This window comes from Syngnathoides biaculeatus, chromosome 4 (assembly GCF_019802595.1).
Source record: "Syngnathoides biaculeatus isolate LvHL_M chromosome 4, ASM1980259v1, whole genome shotgun sequence".
Taxonomy (NCBI): Eukaryota; Metazoa; Chordata; class Actinopteri; order Syngnathiformes; family Syngnathidae; genus Syngnathoides; species Syngnathoides biaculeatus.
The window spans coordinates 26,292,818-26,317,579 of record NC_084643.1 but is presented as its reverse complement, the minus strand read 5'-3'; the positions used below and the strand labels follow the sequence as shown (position 1 = coordinate 26,317,579).

The window sequence follows — 24,762 nt, the reverse complement described above, 5'->3', positions numbered from 1 at the left end:
TTTTTTTTTTTTTTTAACATAAGTGTAACCAAAATGCTATTACACGAACCTGATTTGGCATATTGTCTTGTAAAAAGCCTGGACATAACTTGAAGAAATAAATTCTTTAATATTGCCATACAACATTCTTGAAGATGTATGACACTCTTAAAAAAATAAGCAAGACCTGTTCTGAAACACTATGTCTGGGGAAAACAAACCATCCTGCCAAGCAAGTAGGGATTCACATTTTTTTTAATAAAGGATATTATCAAATTAGCATTACACTAAAATTAAATAAATATATGAAGATATTTTTATTTGCCCATTTTGCCCACCCCTAGCTAGAAGTCCACAAGTAGCAGGTTGATACAGTATTCTTTAATCATGTTAATATAAGCAGTTAATCCATTCAAGTATGGCTGGATGTAAAGGTGCATTTGCAAGATAACCAAGTTAATTAAAATGCTCAACAAACAGCTTTTCAACTTTTAAATGAAAAGAGAAATTAGCATATTCATGCAAGGTATGCCCGGGTAATTGAAAAGCCTTGTAAAGAAGTTTATGGGTGCTTTCATCACTTTTGCCTTTTCAAACACATGCTCGAGCTCTTCAATTCTTCCAGGAACCACTAAGTCGGACGATCGAGCATTGCTGTTGAAGAAGTTCAACGAGTCGGGATCGCAGTACTTCATCTTCCTCCTCAGCACCCGGGCCGGCGGCCTTGGACTTAACCTGCAGGCCGCTGACACAGTCATCATCTTTGACAGTGACTGGAACCCACATCAGGTCGAGTTTTTAGAGCAACTATTACATCTTAACATGGAACTATAACACTACCTGAAATTTACCATGTGTTTTGCCAAACACTTTGAAGGAAATGTAATTCACCAACTAGCTCTACTGTGGTAACTGCACTCTATCTATTCATTGGCTATCCTAAAGGAATGAGAAAAATTAAAAAATGTCAATTATTTGGACATAAACTAATTACATGGTCTATAAACACATTGGGCCTCATTCACTAATAAATGCCTAGAAATATTCTTACGGTTCGCAGAGGTTGACCTTCTATCCCAAATCATCATCACATTCATGACACATGCTTTGCGGTCACTGTTTTTAACACCACAGTGCCTTTTTTTAATGAATCAGAATTCGATCTAACTGACGGGTCGTGTCCACACCGTCTGCCGAAGCACTAACACTGCAATATTTGATTACATAAAAAGAGATAAATAAAGGAAAGCATCGATGCATAGATCCTGATGGTTGTATTGTTTGAACACATGACTGTGTGACAAAGAAAAAAAGAGAGACATCAGCCAATCATCCATTGTCAAGTCTTACCTTCAGTGGGGGGTAGGCAGGTGACAAGGTCCAAAGCAATGTGAAACCATAGGCAGCCGATAGCCAGCTTGGGGCAGATGGGAAGTTTTATCTCAGGTACAGAGGGAACAGGCTAGGAGAAATTCACTGGTGTCTTTAGCCAAGCTTGGCCACCAGAAGTATTGTTGGATGAATTGGATGATTCAGGTGATTCCGGGATGACAGGTGAGCTGGAAGTTATGTGCCCACTTAAGAATTTAGGAGTAGGCTGCATCAGGCACATAGTGCCAGTCTACAACAAACAGTAGGGTAGGGTCAGGTTGTCTGAGGATGGGTGCTCTGGTGAATAGTTCTTCCAGGCATTTAAAGGATTGGGAAGCAGCCGGGATCCAATGAAATGGGGAGTTCGAGCAAGTGAGACTAGTGGGAGGAACGACCACTTTACTGTTGTCCCAAATTAATCTCCTGTAAAAGTCTGAGCAACCTAGGAAACGTTGTAGCTATGGGTGGACAGAATGGGCCAGTTACGACAGCCTGGATTTCAGCCGATTCCTGGTGTGATTGTCCCTTGGCAATGGTATATTCCCAGAAAATGTATACAGGGGACCTTCACATTTCTCGGATTTCACAAACAGGCAGTTCTTGAGTTGGCCCTGAAAGACTTGATGGACATGCTGACAATGTTCTTTCAGTGAGTGGAAGAAGATGTGGATGTCATCTAAGTAGAACCGTTTCAGCAAGACAGAGGGAGTGGCAGAAGTGATTCAAATCAGTGATTGACAGGTTGGTCCACTCTATAGCACGGATTTGTTTCTTGAGCCATGGGATACCCAGGATTATTGGAGTATCCAGGGAGAGAGTGACAAACAACTGGAGGGTTTTGTGTTGATTTCCTGAGATAAGAAGGGTGAGCGGTCCTATCTAGTGGGTAACTTGAGAGATCAGTTGCCTGTCCAAGTCCGCGGTTCAAGGGAGGGGTTCAAGGGATAGCTGAAGGTGGCATACTCCAAACAGGCGGGGCCGGGATTGAACCCAGGTCTTCAGAACTCAAGTGAAAAGCATTTGACGTGACGTTTTTCCAGCAAGAAAAAACTTATTGGTATTTGCAATTTTTTCACATCCAAAACAATTAAAGGGTCACCACTGGGATACTGCAGGTTGGTTTACAAACACACACACTCAATTACACTAAATAAAACGGCTGTTTCTGGCCAACAATTTACAGGACCTCCAGGCGCAGGACCGCGCGCACCGCATCGGCCAGCAGAATGAGGTGCGCGTGCTGCGCCTGTGCACAGTCAACAGCGTGGAGGAGAAGATCCTGGCAGCTGCCAAGTACAAGCTCAATGTGGACCAGAAAGTGATCCAGGCCGGCATGTTCGACCAGAAGTCGTCCAGCCATGAGCGCCGCGTCTTCCTGCAGGCCATCCTGGAGCATGAGGAACAGAATGAGGTATGTTTTTTGGGTATTTGTATGCACGTGTATTTTATTATGAATACTAATTATAGCCATTACCATGATTTCTTGTGTATAATGTGCCTGCATGTATAATATACACCCCCAAAGTTGACATCAAAATCTTGGAAAAACCTTGAACGCATGTATGATGCATTATTATTTTGCTTCTTCCCATTTGATCAAAACATGCAGCATTATCTGTATTTTGTTAGGTTTTTCAAATAATTATTCTGACGTTGGCAGCATGGTGGATCAGCTGGTAAAGCGTTGGCCTCACAGTTCTGAGGTCCAGGTTTAATCCCGGAGGCGCCTGTTTGGAGTCTGCATGTTCTCCCCGTCCCTGCGTGGCTTTTCTCCGGGCACTACCGTTTCCTCCAACATCCCAAAAACATGCAACATTAATTGGCCCTAGTTGTGATTGTGAGTGCAACTGTTGTCTGTCTCCATGTGCCCTGCAATTGGCTGGTAACCAGTTCAGGGTGTACCCCGCGTCCTGCCCGTTGATAGCTGGGATAAGCTCCAGCACTCTCTGCGACCATCGTGAGGATAAGTGGCAAAGAAAATGGATGAATGGATATTCGGAAGTTAAGCACTCCTAATTTCAGCCCCTTTATATAATTTGAAAGATTCATGGGTTCCAATTGACAGGTAGATATGTATAGAGCTCCTCAAAAAAAAAAAACAATAGTTGGGTGTGGGGGGGCGTAATCCTCTCATAACGTGACACAGGATCCGCGTCGGAAGCCTTCTGTGCAGAAGCCTCGGAAGGACGGCCTCCGCACGGCCTTGTCAACTTGTTCTCGTTAAAAAGAGTTTCCATGTTCCGTAGAAAGTTGCCACTACGTGTTTTCAATAGCGAATGTCCCGGTGTAACATCTGCTGATGACTTCTCAGGCGACCACATGGATGTCGAATGAGACTTCCGAAACTTTGCGCGTCGATTAAACGCTCTCTGCTCATATTTATTTTCTTGTATAGACATTGAAGTGAATAATGTTACGTATTTTTCATTACAATATCTATTTTAGAATGTTTATAGGCATGACAGTTGAGCTTTACATAAATGCAAATCTACTTATGGGAATTAATTTAAATGGGAAATAATGCATCACATTCTCAACTAATTAATTTCAGAATAATGTGACTACAAGGCCCTTGTTGACTACCAGGCATCGACAGATTTCAGGTGTCTATTTACCAAAGCTTGAGGCTGCTCCGCTCTCATGTGAAATGTGGTATTGTGATCCATGAGTGGAGTTCAACAACAACAACAACGGATGGTAGCTATGTTACCCAGAAGATGTCTGATCACGGCAAGAAAAGAAAAGTTGATAACGAATGTCGTGTTTTCGGCAAGACATGGATTGGCAAATACTTTTTCTTTACTGATGCAAAGGTAAACCCGTGTGCTTAATTTGTAGTACACAGGTCAATGTGTTAAAAAAACTACAATTTGAATCGCCACTACTTGACCAAATATAAGGATAAATAAAGACGTCTGTCTGATGAAGAGCACGCAAGGGAGTCTGATGCATTGCTAACAAAACAGCGAAGCCAATAATGAATGATTTCTTACAAAACATTGGACACCCAGAGAGGCAGCTGTCAGGACAAGTTATGTCATTTCTCATATAGTCGTCAAAAAAAGTAGGGCGTTTTCCGATGGAGAGTTTATTAAATAGTGCTTATTGGACGCTGCACTGTTATGCCTGGAGAAAAGGGGAGTATTTGAGAATATGCCATTCTCCTGATGGACTGTAACAGGGTAGGTTTAGGACATTGCTGGAAACTTGGAGCTTCGGCTGAAGAACAGAGTGGCCCACTTTGACTATTTTTCTTTGGCATTGGATGAGAGCTGAAATGTATGTGACACTGCCCAGCTGCTCGTTTTCTTACATGTGACACTTGTAGATTTTCAAATCATGGAGTAGCTAGCAGCCATGCAATCAATGAAAGGATCACCACTGGAGGCGAGTTGTTCACAGAGGTAAATGCATGTTTTGACGAGTTGGGACTGAAATGAGACAAGCTGGCAGGTGTGACAACAGACAGTTCTGACTGGGAAAAAAAGTTGTCCCTTTGAAGAGAAATGCAGGATGAGGTAACAGAAATTAACCCAGTGCAGAAATTGACATTATTACATTGTATTACATCAGCAAGTGTTGTGTAAATCAGTGTTAAAAACACCCATGTTGTGGATGTTGTAACTGGAATAGTTCATTTCATTAAATCACAGTTTGTTGCAGTTTGGGAGGGAAAGAGACAGAACATGGTGACATAAGTTATCACTGTGCCGTCAGTTGGCTCATCTTAGGCAAAGTAGTGAAAAGTGTCTGGAACCTGAGAGACCAGATTCAGGATTTCTGTGTGAAGAAAGAATATGATCTCCCAAAGCTTTCAGATGAGGACTGTTTGGCAGACCTTTGATTTCTTGTGGCAGTGAGTACACTGTTGAAATGAACTACATGTCAAACTGCAGTGCAAGGGCCTTTTTGTACATTAAATGTACAGTGCCCTGAAGGCCTTCATGAAAAAGTTGCAGCTTCTCTCAAGCTAAGGGGAGAACAACATCCTTCATCCCGCTTGCCAACACTAAAGGAAGCAACAAAATCAGCTCATCACTTCCACAAGTACTCATCCATGTTACGAGCACTGCATGGAGAGTTTTCAAGTTTATTTTAAGATTTCAAAACAGCTGAGAGTGAAATGTATTGTTTCCCCATTCCACTGCAGTGTTGATAATACACAAAGGGATGTTCAGATGGAATTCATTGACCTGTTGTCTGACCCGCTTCTGGGAGAGCGCTTCAGGTCAGTCTCAGTGTTGGATTTTTGCTCTTCCCTCAAAGAGAACTATCTTTACCTGAGAAGGCATACTCAGAACATTTTCATCCACTTTGGATCAACTTACATACGTGAATAGACATTCTCTGTGATGAAGTTAAATGCATCCAAACACGGATCTTCGATCACCAATGACCACCTCTCAGCTGTCCTTCGTATAGCCACCCCAGACATTCCACCAGATTTCAACATCATTGTTCAAACACAAGACGAGATTATTCTCACAGAAGAGCTCAAATGAATAGAAAACAAGTAACAAGTTTCAGTGTTGATGGAGATTATCAAGTTAAAAAGTAATTGCACTGATGTAATGATTGTTTTTGTTACTTCTACTTCTATAGGAGTATTTTCTTATTTGACATATACACCACAATTTCATATAGCCCATGTATAAAAATATTTACAGAATACTTTTGTCCCAATTTTTAGTATCAGCTATTCATAATATCGAGTTTAATGTAGTTGAAAATGGGACAAAGTCGAGAATTAACTTCAAGTTGTCAATGCTGCAGCCCTTTGACACAGTTCTGGTTTCTCATGTGGCCTCTTGTAAGAATTAATTGCCCACCCCTAGGTTAGAGCATCTGTCTCACAATTCTGAGGACCGAGGTTCAAGTCCTGGCTTTGCATCCTCTCCCTGTGGCTGCGTGGGTTTTCTCCAGGCACTGTTTGTTTCCACCATCCATCATCATCACTGTTGGTCCACCATGCTACATTTCAGTTGGGAAGCACCATCAACACTGTGTATAGTGGAGACAGGCCATGTAACTGAATTTTATTTTTCCTTAATAAATGAAATCATATCCAAACACCATTTTTAAATCCCTTGGATTAAGTATGATATTTACATTTGTTTGATGATCTTAATTATAAAAGTTGGGAAATTATGGAAAAATAAAAGATTTGGAGAAGCGAGGCAAGTCTTACATGGAACTGTATGACTAGACACCAACCCACTTGTACCAGTTCAAATTTCTAAGTCACCGAACAGTTTCACCCACCGAAAATGGCCCCAACCTGCATTTATGGTCTCGGCCTGAAATTCTTTTGTTGAATAATCACCTCCAAGACAGGCTGATGTGAGGATGCAAGAAAGAACCAAGAACGGCACTGATTGTCTGGATAAACGGGCCCAAAGCGTGTCATCTTTTCCCATCCAAGCCTATCGCATGCATCCTCCTCTCTAACACCCACTCTCCTCATGTCCTCCCTCACAACATCCATCAACCTTCTTTTGAGTGGGTGGCATTGGGTCCCTATGGCCACTGTCTGGTGGCCAGTTGGCAGGGAGCCTCGGGGACTGGTGGTCCTGGTTTCCATCCTCAATTGATTGGGTGAAGTCCTTCACCTCCACACAGCAGACACAGCAATTGTAGGAATTTATGTCAAGTTTTTTTTGCATACACTATGGTGTGAGTTCACTTGCATATGTCTGTGGGCACACACCCCTGGGATTCTTTCATTGGGTGTGGGACTACTCACTTATTGCAACAAATAACTCACATATAAACAAAGAGGTTATATACAAGCCAACTTCTATTCTCATTCTATAGACCCTTATTATTATTATTATTATTATTATTATTCACTTAGTCAGTCCCACCACATTCCAGTTGTAAGAGCCGGGTTCACGATCCTTGTCTTGCATGTGTCTTCTCCTGCTTTATCCTGTCCTATCCTGTTCTTCCTTCCCAGGGTGTAGCACTACAGTCTCATGTAACATCCATATTTGAGGTTTTTTTTGTTGTAGAGAATGAATGATTTCTTTTTCTCATTCTGGTTAAAGTTAGCCCTTTGTTTATCAGTTTTTCTTTTCTTTTCTCTCTCACCCCTCTGGAAATTCTGTTTTGTTTGACTGATTGACTCTGATCCACAATAAAACTTCAATTAAAATACTAAGAAATCACAGAGGAAGCTCAAAAACTTCACTGTGACACAGCAAAACTATTCTGGCATAAAAGGGATGCAGATTCACTGTCCTGCTTAATTTAACAGAGGAACAGGACACACACACACACACAGACATGTCTTACTTCCAAGGAGTTCTTTCACAAATTGGGTGTAGACAATTTGAGAAAAAAATTGTTAATCAACAAAATACTGTTAAATGTAGACAATAAATGAAATAATGAAACAATAAATGGGATTAAAAATTGTTATATTTACCTGCATGGCTCAAAGACAGGTGTCAGCTTTTGGACTGTTAGCAGCTCTGCTTATGTTAGTATAACTAGTTTGTGGTTCTGTTTGTCTGAAGCAACAAAAAAACAGCCTTTTGACTCTTCAGTAGATGAGAGCTCATCAGCATCGAATTCCACCTTGTTGCTATCCTGTACAAGTGGCTCATTTTTTTTGTCCCACTATGTCTTTTTCTAGTGGATCATTAAACCCGCTACCACCAAGGTTAACAGTGATGGCTCTTTGAAAGATGGGAGCAATACAAGGGATAGGTAGACATTTTTCTGCAGCTATCATTGACCGTGCGCTTTGTTCCAATTATGGTTACTTTTTGTAGAACTGCCCATTCCTCTGCCCCGGGAAAAAAAAATGCTCTGCACAGTTTTTAGCATTATGTCTGGTGATTGTCTTCTGTACAGCTAGGCCAAAAGACTGGATGCCATGTGCCACGTGGACTTTTTATTTTAACCATTTTTCATTTTCCTCACATGTAGGAAGAAAATGAGGTACCAGACGATGAAACCCTGAACCAGATGATTGCCCGCAATGAAGAGGAGTTTGAGCTTTACATGGTAAGAAAGTGACATGTGCTTTTTCCCAATAAAGTGTCATCACATTCTCCACTCAACTGTGACACATGGTGCTAGCGCTTTGACATGGACCGGCGGCGGGAAGATGCCCGGAACCCTAAACGTAAGCCACGCCTCATGGAGGAGGACGAGCTGCCCTCGTGGATCATCAAGGATGATGCTGAGGTGGAGCGCCTCACATATGAGGAGGAGGAGGAAAAGATGTTCGGGCGAGGTTCCCGCTGCCGCCGGGATGTGGATTACAGCGACGCACTAACTGAAAAACAGTGGCTACGGGTAAATGTTACCATTATAGAGCAGTTCAGTGAAAACAATCACATCTGAAATACAGTACTGTTGTAAACAGTTGCCGTTTCAAGCCAAAAATTTAGGAAATGGACCTAGGCGCTACAGCTCTAGATTTTTGCTCATTGTGTTTGTCAATGTCAGGCTATCGAGGACGGCAACCTGGAGGAGATGGAGGAGGAGATCCGACTCAAGAAGCGCAAACGCAAGAGGCGTCAAGACAAAGAGCCATTGAGCAGGGAGGATTGGGGCGGTAAGGCCAAGAAGAGGCGAGGGCGCCCGCCCGCTGAGAAGCTTTCCCCCAACCACCCCAAACTCACAAAACAGATGAACACCATCATCGACACCGTCATTAACTACAGAGATGGGTGAGGACCTCCCTCAAGGGTTAAATACGATTTCACACAGACTACCCCACAACATTACTGTGGCACATACTCAAATGTTGCAAAGTTGTCAACACAGAGTATTTTTGTTCTTTAGAAAAACGTGTCTGCTGAATGTAACCCTCTGGTGTCAAACTCTGATTTGGCCCGTGGTGTAATTATATTTGGCCCACGAGGCAATTTCAAATTAATATTATAACTTGCCCGCCGGTTTGACAGGTATTACACACTTGTTTGGTTCCATATTGAAAAGGTTCATTTGTTCAACCTTGGCCCCGCGGCTTTGTTCAATTTAAAATTTTGGCCCACTGTGAATTTGAGTTTGACACCCCTGCTCTGGTGGGAACAAGCCAGTGCAAACTGTAGGCAACTCCCAAGATCGGATAAATGTAGTGGGTTGCACCAGGAAGGGAAGACATTACAATGATCAAGTCTTGTTTAAGATTTTATCGTATAGCTAGGGTAATTTTTTAGAGTAAAAAACATGAATAGAATGATTAATAATTGATGAACTTTGTATATTTTGACAAAAGCTTGTCATAATACATCTGTTTTGATTGATTTCTTCCTACACGGCAGTTAAAGTTTTAACATTTTTCACCGGTATGCTTGCAGTCCAGCTTGGCCTCCAATAAATACCAAAATAATAAATTACCAACAGAGCAAACAGCCTCATGCTCACGTTTCAAATCATTTTTACATGATTTGATCTGAGACCGAAGGTGTGTCAGCATACCTCAAGCACTAAATTTTAAAAACACTCACACATATACACTCATCTTCCGAGTGGCTTCTACGTTACGCACACTGGATACTTCAGAGAAAGCCCTTGAAGCTCGTATTGATTTCCCCTGAGAGGAAAAGTGTTTCACAGTGACTTGCAACAATATTCACACTTTTTTTAGAGTTTCCACATTAGTTGAGTTACAGCTACAAATATATTTTAATGGAATTTCTCAGGATAGACGCACACTGGATACATGTCATATGATTGGTTGGTGTAAAGAAAACAAAGCATAATTTTCAAATATAACACTGCGGAACAATTTGGAAAGAAATTTAGATTTTATTTTTTTTTATGCTATTTAAAACTACAATTGGCAGACCGATTCCAAAACTGTGGTCATTTTGTCGCCAAGCATGTCTAGTTTTTTTCTCCACACTAAGCCTCGCGTTAAGCAAAATTCCACTGATTGGCTGTAGTAAGACTTGCCAGCTGACTACGATTTGGAATCAATCATGTTCAACTACGTAGCAAATTGTTTGTGCAGTCACAATTGAGACAGTGTGGGGAGAGTTGTGGAGGTCCCAATGGGTCAGTCCTATCAATATCTGAAGACAGCACGAGCATAATAGGAATCAAGAGGATTGGTGCTGGGCTTTTCTTTTAACCTTATACCCTTGGCCATAAATTCAGATTTTATCTGAGAGGGCAAAGTGCAGCATTGTGGAAACTGTGGACCATGATAATCCAGTGTCCATAGTAATTCTTATACTCAATAAGGTACAATTTCTAGTACATGGTCATTTTATGGGTTTTAAGTGATGATACAATATGCGTGAATTTTGGGTTTCAAGTCTCAGTAAGGGTTTCAAACAATCATGGATTAGGGTTTCAATTAATATTTAGGGTTTCAAATAATTAGGTTTCAAAGTCGGATTTCAAACCAGTGTTTGTTTCAAAGAAAAGTAAAGGTTTCATGCAAAGAATACGGTTTCAATCAAAGGTTAAGGTTAAATATTGGGATTTCAAGGAATGTTTAGGATTTCTTGCAAAAGTTCAAGGTTTTCAACCAAGAATTAGCTTAATACAGCCCTATGGGGGCACAAACCAGTGCAATTTGTGGGCCAGTCCCAAGCCCGGATAAATGCAGAGGGTTGCGTCAGGAAGGGCATCCGGCGTAAAAACTGTGCCAAACAAATGTGAGCGTTCATCTAAAGAATCCCATACCGGATCGGTCGTGGCCCGGGTTAACAACGCCCGCCCCTGGCACTGCTAACCTGCAGGGCGTCGGTGGAAATTCAGCTACTCTGGGTCGAAGACAAAGAAGAGGAGGAAACCGGATCCATCGTCAGAAGAAAAAGAGGAATGCACAGAGCCCACAACTAAGTGTAGGGACTTTGAATGTTGGGACTATGACAGGAAAAGCTCAGGAGTTGATTGACATGATGATTAGGAGAAAGGTTGATATTCTGTGCATCCAAGAGAGCAGGTGGAAAGGTAGTAAGGCTAGAAGTTTAGGAGCATGGTTTAAATTATTCTACCATGGAGTAGATGGGAAGAGAAATGGAGTAGGGGTTATTTTAAAGGAAGAGCTGGCTAAGAATGTCTTGGAGGTGAAAAGAGTATCAGATCGAGTGATGAGACTAAAATTTGAAATTGAGGGTGCTATGTATAATGTGGTTAGCGGCTATGCCCCACAGGTAGGATGTGACCTACAGTTGAAAGAGAAATTCTGGAAGGAACTAGATGAAGTAGTTCTGAGCATCCCAGACAGCGAGAGAGTTGTGATTGGTGCAGATTGTAATGGACATATTGGTAAAGGAAACTGGGGCAATGAAGAAGTGATGGGTAAGTACGGCATCCAGGAAAGGAACTTTGAGGGACAGATGGTGGTGGACTTTGCAAAAAAGATGGAGATGGCTGTAGTAAACACTTATTTCCAGAAGAGGGAGGAACATATAGTGACCTACAAGAGCGGAGGTAGAAGCACGCAGGTGGATTATATTTTGTGCAGACAATGTAATCTGAAGGAGGTTACTGACTGTAAAGTAGTGGTAGGGGAGAGTGTAGCTCGACAGCATAGGATGGTAGTGTATAGGATGACTCTGGTGGTGGGTAGGAAGATTAAGAAGACAAAGGTAGAGCAGAGAACCATGTGGTGGAAGCTGAGAAAGGAAGAATGTTGTGCGGCCTTTCGGAAAGAGGTAAGACAGGCTCTCCATGGACAGCAGAAGCTCCCGGAAGACTGGACAACAACAGCTAAGGTAATCAGAGAGACAGGCAGGAGAGTACTTGGTGTGTCTTTTGGTAGGAAAGGGGAGAAGGAGACTTGGTGGTGGAACCCCAAAATACAAGGAGTCATACAAGGAAAGAGATTAGCGAAGAAGAAGTGGGATACCGAGAGGACTGAGGAGAGTAGAAAGGAGTACATCGAGATGCGACGTAGGGCAAAGGTAGAGGTGGCAAAGGCTAAACAAGAGGCATATGAAGACATGTACACCAGGTTGGACACGAAAGAAGGAGAAAAGGATCTCTTCAGGTTGGCCAGACAGAGGGATAGAGATGGGAAGGATGTGCAGCAGGTAAGGGTGATTAAGGATAGAGATGGAAATGTGTTGACTGGTGCCAGTAGTGTGCTAAATAGATGGAAAGAATACTTTGAGAAGTTGATGAATGAAGAAAATGAGAGAGAAGGAAGAGTTGAAGAGGCAAGTGTGAAGGACCAGGAAGTGGCAATGATTAAAAGGGGGAAGTCAGAAAGGCACTACAAAGGATGAAAAATGGAAAGGCAGTTGGTTCTGATGACATACTGGTAGAGGTATGGAAGCAATTTGGAGAGATGGCTGTGGAGTTTTTGACCAACTTATTCAACAGAATACTAGCGGACGAAAAGATGCCTGAAGAATGGAGGAAAAGTGTTCTAGTTCCCATTTTTAAGAACAAAGGGGATGTTCAGAACTGTGGGAACTATAGAGGAATAAAGTTGATGAGCCACACATTGGAGTTATGGGAAAGAGTAGTGGAGGCTAGACTCAGGACAGAAGTAAGTATCTGCGTGCAACAGTATGGTTTCATGCCTAGAAAGAGTATCACAGATGCATTATTTGCCTTGAGGATGCTAGTGGAAAAGTACAGAGAAGGTCAGAAGGAGCTACATTGTGTCTTTGTGGATCTAGAGAAAGCCTATGACAGAGTACCAAGAGAGGAACTGTGGTACTGCATGCGTAAGTCTGGTGTGGCAGAGAAGTATGTTAAAATAGTACAGGACATGTATGATGGCAGCAGAACAATGGTGAGGTGTGCCTTAGGTGTGACAGAGGAATTTAAGGTGGAGGTGGGACTGCATCAGGGATCAGCTCTGAGCCCCTTCCTATTTGCAGTGGTAATGGATAGGCTGACAGATGAGGTTAGACTGGAATCCCCTTGGACCATGATGTTCGCAGATGATATTGTCATATGCAGTGAAAGCAGGGAGCATGCAGAGGAACAATTAGAAAGATGGAGGTACCCACTGGAAAGGAGAGGAATGAAGATTAGCCGAAGTAAAACAGAATATATGTGCGTGAATGAGAAAGGTGGAGTGGGAAGAGTGAGGCGACAGGGAGAAGAGATAGCGAGGGTGGACGACTTCAAATATTTAGTCAACAATCCAGAGCAATGGTGAGTGTGGTAAGGAAGTTAAGAAACGGGTCCAAGCAGGTTGGAACGGCTGGAGAAAGGTGTCTGGTGTGTTATGTGACAGAAGAGTCTCTGCTAGGATGAAGGGCAAAGTTTACAAAACAGTGGTGAGGGCGGCCATGATGTACGGATAACAGACGGTGGCACTGAAGAAACAACAGGAAGCAGAACTGGAGGTGGCAGAAATGAAGATGTTGAGGTTCTCGCTCGGAGTGACCAGGTTGGATAGGATTAGAAATGAGCTCATTAGAGGGACGGCCCAAGTTGGATGTTTTGCTGACAAGGTTTGAGAGAATAGACTTCGATGGTTTGGACATGTTCAGAGGCGAGAGAGTGAGTATATTGGTGGTAGGGTGCTGAGGATGGAGCTGCCAGGCAAAAGGGCAAGAGGAAGACCAAAGAGAAGGTTTATGGATGTGGTGAGGGAAGACATAAGGGCACTTGGGGTTAGAGAGGAAGATGCAGGAGATAGGCTAAGATGGCAAAAGATGACACGCTGTGGCGACCCCTAACGGGACAAGCCGAAAGGAAAAGAAGAACCAAGAATTACCTTTCAAGTAGGATTTCATGCCAACATTATTGTTTCAAGTCTGATAATGGTTTGTAAAACATTTTTTTTAGTTTTCAAAATGGGCTTTTAAGTCTGGGTTACTGGTTTAAACAAGGTTTATGATTTTAAAGTAGCCAGGGTTAATGTTTCAAATTAAGTTTTCAAGCAAACGTGAAGATTTTAAAGAAAGGTTAAAATTTCAAACAAGTATTAGGGAATTAAATAAGGGTTTGGTTTCAAAGTAAGGATTTAAGACAATGTTAGGCTTTTAAATTAGGGTTTCAAGCAAAGTAAATTTATTTACAAAAGATCATTTGATACACAACTAAATGAAAAATAATTTAAAAAATAATAATAAAAGCATTTAAAAACAAGGAAAAAACAGCTTATAAATGTTTAAAACAAAGAAAACAAAAACAAAATACAATTAAAACAGTGTACAGTGCAAGAAATATTTAAAAGTGGAAATGCTCTAAAAAGCATGAGGGTAAAAAAAGTTTTTAACTTTGACTTGAAAATATTTGCATTTTAGGGTTAGGGTTTCAAATAAAGGTTTCAAGCCCAAGTAAGGGTATAAAGCAAGAGTGAGGGTTTGCAAAGTCATGTTGCTTGCAATTGTTATTTTTTTAATAAGGGTAACAGCTTTGCATGATTGTTATGGTTTTAGATTACAAACAAACATTTTTAGGGCAAAATGTAGCAAAGTGGAGAATGCAGAGCATAATGCTGTAGCAACCACATTGAAGGCAGAGCAATAGGCTTTGAATGGCAGAATCAAAACATTTTTTTTTTTTTTGTTCTACATTTTAGGGCTGGCAGACAGCTCAGCGAAGTCTTTATCCAGCTGCCGTCCAGAAAGGAGCTTCCGGAGTATTACGAGCTGATCCGAAAGCCAGTGGATTTCAAAAAGATCAAGGTACTGTATGTCGCCATCGAGGCCCAGAGCTTTATGGGCTAATGCCATTACCGCACTGCCACTACGCAGGAACGCGTCAGGAGCCATAAATACCGCAGTGTTGGAGACCTGGAGAAGGACGTCATGTTGCTCTGTCACAACGCGCAGACCTTCAACCTGGAGGGATCTCAAGTAAGCCAACATTCAGCTTGATAACAATAGATTTCATTAAATCCCAAGGCAGACATTTAGTTCACCTCAACTCTGCTTACCTTTTGCTGTTTTCATTATAAAAGTTACAAAATAAAGTTTGAAATGAATCATGAAAATTGTTTTAAGCCTGTGTTACTGTTCCGAACAATAGTTAGGGTTTCTAGCCAAAATAAGGGTTCCATAGTAGCTTGGGTTAGGGTTTCCAACAAGGTTTAGGGTTTAAAATTCTGGTTTAACGTACAGGTTAGTTTCAAACGTGTTTTTTAAAGTAGGGTTTCAAGGCTATGTTACAGTTTCAAGTCAAGGTAAGGTTTTCAGTTTAGGGTTTCAAGCCCAGGTAAGTTTTTTAAACTGGTGTTGGGGTTTCAAAGTAGTTTTTGAAGCCTGTGTTAGTATTTCAATCAATGACTACAGTTGTAAATTAGAGTTTGAACCAAGTGTTAGGATTTAAGACTGAAGAGGGCAAAAAAAATGTCTTGGAAATTTTACACACCACAGAAAGTATTGTTTTGTTTTTTTAATAAAACTAGCCAAATTTGAATGAATAAAATAAAACACCACGTATGGAAAATAGAGCTTTAAAATGAATCATGAAAAAGAAAATAAGGCCCACCCTCAAGCTGCAGGACTGTGTGCCCATTACAGTCCTCCACCTGTCAACCATTTGCGTTCATACGCTATGTGCTCATGTCTGAAGTCTGCTCTTGACTGAATGATGTGTGCTGCTGTGGTTATGGATAACAAACAGTTAACCTTCCTGTGTATCTATGTGGGGACCCACATACAAGAACTCCAAGTGAGGTGCTGATGTTTTAAGCGACCCTACCACTGTCACGTGCGCTTTCTCCCATCTTCTGACGACAGCTGAGATGGTCAAGAAGAGTTTGAAGCTTTATGACAACAATTCATTATTAAATTGTTCCCAGTCTTCGCACATTTTGAGCACTTTCATTCAATCACATTTGATGTACTGCATTTAGAAACAAAACACAAAAATCACTTTACTCAGACTCTAAAACTTGGGTTGGGTTTTTTGTGTAATTAGTATTTATAGTGAAAATAAGGGGTTAAAAAGTTACTAGGGAAAGGTTTAACAGTAGCATTTCAATCAAATGTTACCGTTTCAAATAAGAGGTAGATTTCAATGTAACGTTTTAAGATAGGGTTTGTTTTAAACAAACATTGTTTTGACCTCAGGTTTCAAACCAAGGTTTAAAAAGCGTACAAAAAAATATCATCGAAACCTGACAATTTCAAAGCTTCACAGGTGAACAGATTGTTCTAATTTCAATAGTAAGTATTGTAAAGTGAAATGATCTGCTTCTCAATGTCAATCATAAAATGAGACATGTTACAAGTCATATTGTGCTGAGCAGCCACACCTTTCCCTATGTCCCCGAAGATATACGAGGACTCCATTGTGCTCCAGTCAGTCTTCAAAAGCGCCAGGCAGAAGATCGCCAAAGACGAGGAAAGCGAGGACGACAGTGAAGATGATGAAGATGAGGATGATGAAGAAGAGTCAGAGGCTGAGGGTGAGAACACACGCAGACATTGTGATCTCATTGTAATTCCGTCCGTAATCCAGGTAGTCAGTCATTCTCTGTGGCGCGCTTAATTTTCCTCCTTGTGATAGTCATGCTGTCTGAGGGCAACAAAACAACAAACAAAAGAAAAGTCTGGGTGAGGTTATGTCTACTTTCAACACTACGCTACAAGGAAGGCTAATAAGGGTTAAGGTTTCAAGCCAAGGAGAAGGTTGCAAATCATGGTTTTGAGCAATTATAAGTACTTTGGAAAACAATTGCGGTCTAATATAAGGGTAAGCTTTGAAAACTAGAGTTACAAGCCAAAGGTAGTGTTTCAAGCCTGAGGTCCTCAGGCATTGGCTTTTTAATTGTTCCTAAAACTAGAACAATAACCCACGGAGATGCTGCCTTCAGTCATTATGGCCTGTGACTGTGGAACAACCTACCTGAGGCATCAGGAACACAGATATTGTATTTTTTAAAGGAAGGTTCAAGAATCCAGTTTGGTTTAGCTTTTAACTCATGAACAAGTTTCGCTTTTACTCATTTCACCTATTTATTCATTTACCATCATTTTTTGTGTTTACTGTAATGCCCACCCATGTATAATACGCACCCCCAAAGTTGACCTAAAAGATCTGGAAAATCCTTCTACCTATGTGTAATGCATTTTTACAATGCATGCTTTGATCAAATCATGAATTATCTTTATTTTGCTTTGTTTTTTTCCCCAAATAATTATTCTGAAGTTTCAGCACACCCAAACACTTAGCACATCTGCCTCACAGTTCTTAGGACCAGGGTTCCAATCCTGTCTCCACCTGTGTGGAGTTTCCATGTTGTCCCACGTGGGCTTTCTCGAGCTACTCTGGTTTCCTCCCACTGCCAAAAACCATGTGTGGTAGGTTGATTGAAGACTCTAAATTGCCAGTTGATCTGAATATGAGTGCGAACGGTTGTTTGTTTATACGTACCCTGGGATTGGCTGGCAACCAGTTCAGGGTGTACGCTGCCTCTGGCCTGCAGATCGCTGGGTTTGGCTGGCTGGATGGATGGATATTCAGGAGTTAAGCACTTTATTTGAACATATAATACTTTTTTTTTATTGCTCTTATTTTGAAATTCACAGCCCAACTGTTATTTAGTAAATGAGTAAACAGTTCTGCTCATATTATTGTGGTCTTGGGTTTCTCATTTTTAGTTTTTGAGTTTAAGTCAAGAATTATTTTGGTACATCCTTAATTTTAAAGTTGGTATAGTTTAAAATATCTTATGGCTAAAATAAATGCATTTGTTTGTGATATTTACAATTGTTCAATAAACTGCTTTATTCTGCTTTACATACATACATATTTAATACAACAAATGTCAAGTCATATTAAACATTGAGGAGGAAAAAAATCTAAATATTAAATTTAGGTCAGCTCGCCCAGCACTGGTGTCAAAGTAGGGCTTCATGGTTAAATTATGTTCTCAGGCCAAGGTTAGGGTTTCGAGTTTGGGTTTCAAGTCTCAGTCAGGGTATCAAAGTGTGGTTAGAGTTTTAAAAGTAAGGCTTCAGATATGGAGTAGAGTTTTTAAAAAAGGGTTGGGGTTTGAAAGTGGGGTTTCAACCAAAGATTAGAGTTCAAAACAGGGTTTGAAACTTGGATTAGAGTTTCAAATTAGAGTTTCAAGCCATTGTTCCAGTTTCAATTCAGAGTATAAAACTAAACCACGCTTTTGCTTGTATAGTGAATCCCCTGATTCCACACAAGATTCTGACATCAACAAACAAGTGAAGCTTTCAGTACCTTGTTTTTTTTTGTAATATCTGTCAGTAATTAGCTGTATCATGTCGCACATTTACGGTTGTGTACCTTGACTCGGGCAGCCAGTGTATCATCATTTAAAACATTACATGTGGGTTCTAGCCAAACCAGTGTGGGTGAAGATCAAGCTAAACAAGGAGTCCCGCAAGAGTGCAGAGCGAGGCAAGAAGAGGCAGAGCCGAGCCAAGGCCAAACCCGTGGTCAGTGACGATGAAAGCGATGATGACCAGGACGGCAATGTAAGTGAAAATTAAAATCGAGTCTCTTAAAAAAAATAAATAAATAAAAATAATTAAAAAAAAAAAAACATCCCCTCACTATTCATGAGGGAGACAATAGTTCTTGGCCATTAACCTCCAAAAATTATTCAATAAGGGGATCTGGAGATACTGCCAAGAATTGTTTTTGAGGTTGGTTCAAAAACTTGGTTGGATATATATATATATATATATATATATATTATATATATATATATATATATATATATATATATATATATATATATAATTTTTTTTTATTTTTTTTTTTTTCATGAATAGGTCAATCTGCAGCAGCCAAACTATGATTATGTGGCCCTCCACTTTATTGCATAGTCGTGTATATTATTACATTACATTGGTTTTATTTTTGGTCAACTTGGCTATATTGTACTGACCTGCCAGAGTGGGTTTTCAAGCCCAGGTTAGTGTTGTTCCAGGCCTGGGTTAGCCTTCCAGACAAAAGTTGTTCCTTCAAAGTAGATTTTCAAGCCTGGATTTTTGTTACAAACAAGGGTAAAGGTTTAAAGGAGGTGTTCTAGCAATGATGAGGGTTCCAAAGTGTGTTTTCAAGCCTGGGTTCGTGTTCCAAGCAAGGGTATGGGAGTCAACTAAAAATGTTCCAATACTGAGACACCGATATCAATGTAGAGAAGACAGCTTATTGCAGTATTGGGGAATTCATAAAGTATGGCTTCCTACTCTGGATTCTCAACACCATGCAACAACATCCATTCATCCAATTTTGCAAGTCGCTAATCCTCACAAGGGTCGTGGGAGTGCAGGAGTCTATCCCAGCTAACATTGGGCAAAAGGCGGCCATATAAAGTGAATGGCTGTTTTGCTCACTGTCACACACTTGTAGATGAAAACCATCACAACTTTCCAGAAGACAAGAGGTTTTAAATGATAAAAAAGAACCTGCCCCTCACCTTTTAAAAAAAAAAAAAAAAAAAATTTGGTAAGGGTATAAAGTCAGTTTTCAAGCCAGAGTTGGCTTTTCAAATTCAGATTTATGTAGTTGTTTGTTGGAGTTGATCTTTTGAAGGAGTATTCACTATTTCAGTTGAAATTAAACATTAAACTCAAGTACGTATCATGTAATGCTATAAAGTGTACTCTCCATGAAGGAAGTAATTTGAAATCCAAAAGTGAGGAATTCATGACAAAAACAATGTGGTTTATTAACTTTTACCCAGAAATTGTGTGCCTGCTTGTTGATTAATAAGTGTAAGGAAGCACCATGTGGAGATGTTTGTTGATGGCACATGGAGGTGTATCATGACATTCTGAGACATCTCATCTAAGCCCCACTGAGGCTATCAGATGTTTGCTATTCATTGCAGCCCCCAAATCCACCAGCAATCTGTTAGTTGTTTTGGTTCCATCCGTGTTCATTACCCACGTATATTGTCACACGAAACACTTCATCCAGTGCAGTGTTGAAGGCAACGTGATGAAGATCGGCTTCGGGGACAAGTTGAGTGTATGCTGACGATTGACTAAGGGGTCTGGCCTGTAAGCCTGGAGTCCAGTGTTTACAAAAGCATGAAGCCTAGGTTAGTTATATCCTAAATCCCTGTTCATGTTTACAAAAACAGGTACGTTACATTTTCTTGAAGATGATAAATCGTCTTCAGCATGTATGAAAACACGCTGACATTAAGTGCATTGACGACTGAATTGCCTTTGGTGTTTACAAATGCATGTACAAAAACACGTTAGGTTCTTTTATTGCTCAAAATCCTCTTCAATATTAATGAAAACATGTTAGCTTTCTTGAAGACTAAATCCTATTCAGTGTTTACCCAACCATGTGTCAAGGACTACATCATGTTCACTGTTTACATCATACACGTACGTGAGGTTCCTTAAAGGTTCTAAATCTTCAGTATTTAAGAAAGGATGTTAGGTTCTTTGAAGACCAAAATCTTCTTCAGAGTTTACTACAATAAGGACTAAATCTCATTCAGTGTTGATTACAAAATTGTCTTCAGTTTGTAGAAATACACGTACACTAGGTTAGTTGAAAACTAAATCACTTTCTTTACAAAAACACGTTGGGTACTTAATTGACTTTGATCGGAAGGTGGTAAATGCTCATGTTCTGCATCCATCTGAACAATTGTTGGGCCTAACCGTTTTCTGAGCAGACCAGGAAGGGAAAAAAAATTAAAAACACTCATTCTTAACATCAATACCACAGTATAATCGCTCAGAATAATATTTTAGGGACATCTGATTATCAATCGAGCCTTTGCTGACTTTGATAGATTGGGAAAAATATGTATGTATTATCTGTATGTGTGTAACGTGCTTAATGATGTGACACCCAATAGATTTATGAGCAGATTGTGGATAGAAAACTAATCTTAACACTTCACACATCTGGATAATATCTTAAATCACCTTTTTGAGACATCCAACAACCAGGCCTATGATAACTTTGATCAGAAGTGAGTAAAATGCTCAAATTTGGCTCAGTTATCAGTCTTTGTATCACTATTAACCCTCCACACCCACGGATAATCACTCAGGATCTAGAGACATTTTAATATCTGGCCTTTAACTTTGATGAGAAAGGGTGAATAAATGCTTACATTCTAACAGATTATTGATCTTTTTCTACTCATTAAAAGTCCTCCGTGTTGAACAACAGATTGTTGGAAGACTTAATTGATCAGCCCAAGCGTATAATGCACACTAAAATGGTTTTGGAAGACTCATAGATGCTTCCATTCATGGTGGATGGCAATGGAGGTTAATACAAACACCGGTTACAGGTTTATCAGGCACAGTGACATGTGGATAGACAACAGAACCTCAGAATTTCCTCTCATCCACTTTTGGGTTCTCTTTCTGCCTTTCTACAGGAACAATCTGACATGAGCGATGACGAGTGAGGAAGAGTTGACCCCGGAGGGGTTGATCACCAATTAGCTCCTCTCTTCTAGTTGTCCAGGTTCTTACCTTGTTTTCTGTCGTCCTGTTAATTCACAGAGCCCACCCCCCTCTCCTCGCAGCGTGGACACATATCCCCTTGTAGTAACCAGATGAGCCGCATATTCATATGATATAATCTTGTTTTTAAATGTTTTTTTTTTTAAAGGAGTATGCATGTACTTGCTTTTGCTATCAATACACAACATTTACGTGCGCACTTTTTGGAAACTCTCTTATTCCTATGAAATGTCAAGATTTCATGTTGCTAATTCAGAACAGGGGTGTCCAAAATCTCCAGTACTCAAGAGAAGAGAATGAAGAACCGAGAACTAAAACTTTGCAAAATTTCCAGGGCCGGTTCTAGTGGGATTCAGGGGCAAGGCCACCGCAAAATCTTAATCAATGTAAAGGGGGTCAAAAGCAAATGCCTAAATATACGACTCACCATTACACTGAATGTGGTTCTTGTTGTATGTCGGACGGATGCCTGCGCTTGTTTCTCTTCAACAAGCTGGCCTGTCTCATCTAGGGGGTAATCTTTCTTCTGAAAAACTCAAAATGCTTCTCTTTTAATGACCAGAACAACATTGTAAATAACAAACAGTTCTTAATGTTAAATCCTGATTAATAGGCTAAGGTTAGGGATAGTTAAAAAGTAAATGAATGGTTGTTGTGTTTGATCTGCGCGTACCAACGGCAATGGCTTCTTCTCTCATTTGCGAGTCTGTCACAACATATTCCACAGAGCGGGTTTGTTGCGTGAGTTAACTTGCAAAAAAACGTCGTACCTTAAGTAGGACTGCCGATATTACCTTTTAAGAACAGCTTTATTTTTCCTGGAAGTCATCTTCTGTCTCGTTTTTGGGCCCGTTCACCTTTTCGAAGAAGCTCTTTATGCAAGGTACTACGCTAATCATTTTTGCTAGCTGGTGTGCTCACTTTTTCATGTATAATTTTCACAAAATGCACATTTTGACAGAGACATATAGGCAGATCCACCTAAGATTCAAATAAGACTGATTTTTATTTAATTTTTTGGTCAATATCTATACTGCCTCAGTACCAAATAACCTGCAGCTCAGTGGTTGGGGACCACTTTTTTTCTTTAGATATATTTATAATGTATACATACTAGAACATTTCCTATAATATTTTGACCTCAATTGAACTGAGCTAGTTTAACCCTGAAAGAGATTCAAACCATTTTAGGCAGAATTAAATCTAGGTTGAATTCGTCAGTGGATATTCATTTTTCAAAAGAAACATTTTCTGTCCTTTAAATGAGACAAAAAAGGCAACGCTACGTAAAGCACAACACTTTTGTTTCAAGTGTCCCATTGAAAAGCATGGAAATACCTTTTTTTTTGTCACCCCATTTTTATTCTTTTATGTTTTCTTATGATTTTAATGTATCATTTTAAATTTTATATTGTCCAGCAGATGGGGTTATTGGTCCAAGGCATGCTGTAATATTGGAAACTACAAACGAATTTACTGTAAATGTCCTTCACCATTGAAACATTAATTGTTTGTCCAAATAAATGAACACTTTATCCTAGATGTCTGCGTCATAAACTAGTTCAATGTAAAAGGGTTCATATCCTCAAATAATTGTTAATTTTGAGTAGCTATATTTCATGCTGAAAACATTTTAATAGGCCTTTGATGGGAAAGGTTGGACACTCCTGATTCTGGACTGCATGGCCTTGACATTTTCCATCTATGAAAAGCTCACAGTCAACATCCAGTTGAGGTTGAAAAAAACTTTTTTTTTTTTTCATTATTATAGCTGTACCACAATATATTTTGATCAGTATTTTTTATTTGAGGGGTGATTCAATTCATAATAAATCCTCGGTCTTTCTTGTTTTTTTTTTTTTTTTTTTTTTTGCATGAATTCTCATTTTGCAGTTTCCTTCCTCGCAGATTTCATTCATAAGTGTCGACTTAATGTTTGCTTTCTTTGCACAGCATCTTTGTGGTTGTATTGAATTGCCCAGAGCCAATTAAACATCACCAATTTGGAGCACTAAAACATATTTGTCCTGTCTTTCTATATAAGCATGTTTGAACTGGGGGACAATTCAATAATATACAGTGCCTTGTGAAAGTATTCAGCCCCCTTGAACTTTTCAACCTTGTGCCACATTTCAGGCTTCAAACAAAATATACAATTAAAATCTTTTGTCAAGAATCAACAGCAAGTGGGAGACAATCGTGAAGTAATATGACATTTATTGGATATTTTATATTTTGTTAACAAATAAAAACCTGAAAAGTGGGCCGTGCAGTATTATTCGGCCCCTTTACTTTCAGTGCAGCAAACTCACTGCAGAGGTTCGGTGAGGATCTTCTTCTTATCCAATGTTGACTCATGATGATAAAGAGAATCCACCTGTGTGTAATCAAGTCTCCGTATAAATGTACCTGCTCTGTGATAGTCTCAGGGTTCTGTTTAAAGTGCAGAGAGCATCATGAAGACCAAAGACCACACCAGGCAGGTCCGAGATACTGTTGTGGAGAAGTTTAAAGCCGGATTTGGATACAAAAAGATTTCCCAAGCTTTAAACATCTCAAGGAGCGCTGTGCAAGCAATCATATTAAAATGGAAAGCGTATCAGACCACTGCAAATCTACCAAGACCTGGCCGTCCCTCAAAACTTTAGGAAAGGAAAAGACCGAATAGAGATGCAGTCAAGAGGACAATGATCATTCTGGATGAACTGCAGAGATCAAGAGCTGAGGTGGGAGACTCTGTCCATAGGACAACAATCAGTCGTACATTGCACAAATCCGGCCTTTATTGAAGAGTGGCAAGAAGAAAGCCATTTCTCAGAGATATCCATAAAAAGTCTCGTTTAAAGTTTGCCACAAGCCACCTGGGAGAAACACACCAAACATGAGGAAGAAGGTGCTCTGCTCAGATTAAAGCAAAATCGAACTTTTTGGCCACAATGCAAAACAATATGTTTGGTGTACAAGCAACACAGCCCATCACCCTGAACACAACATCCCCACTGTCAAACACGGTGGTGGCAGCCTCATGGTTTCGGCCTGCTTTTCTTCAGCAGTGACAGGGAAGATGGTTCAAGTTGATCGGAAGACAGGGTTC

At 40.2% G+C, this 24,762-nt stretch overlaps 1 protein-coding gene across 1 annotated transcript in view; it reads left to right on the top strand.

Moving 5' to 3' along the window:
* Positions 1-23,685, top strand: part of smarca2 (SWI/SNF related, matrix associated, actin dependent regulator of chromatin, subfamily a, member 2) — a 63,100-nt gene extending 39,415 nt beyond the window's left edge. Inside the window, exons 25-34 of the mRNA XM_061817135.1 lie at positions 605-768; positions 2,534-2,761; positions 8,284-8,361; positions 8,437-8,655; positions 8,809-9,032; positions 14,813-14,918; positions 14,988-15,089; positions 16,513-16,645; positions 18,553-18,689; positions 21,581-23,685. Coding sequence (XP_061673119.1) covers positions 605-768; positions 2,534-2,761; positions 8,284-8,361; positions 8,437-8,655; positions 8,809-9,032; positions 14,813-14,918; positions 14,988-15,089; positions 16,513-16,645; positions 18,553-18,689; positions 21,581-21,610 — 1,421 coding nt within the window. The 3' untranslated portion in view covers positions 21,611-23,685. The remainder of the gene's footprint in view (positions 1-604; positions 769-2,533; positions 2,762-8,283; positions 8,362-8,436; positions 8,656-8,808; positions 9,033-14,812; positions 14,919-14,987; positions 15,090-16,512; positions 16,646-18,552; positions 18,690-21,580) is intronic.
* The last annotated feature ends 1,077 nt before the right edge of the window (positions 23,686-24,762 follow it).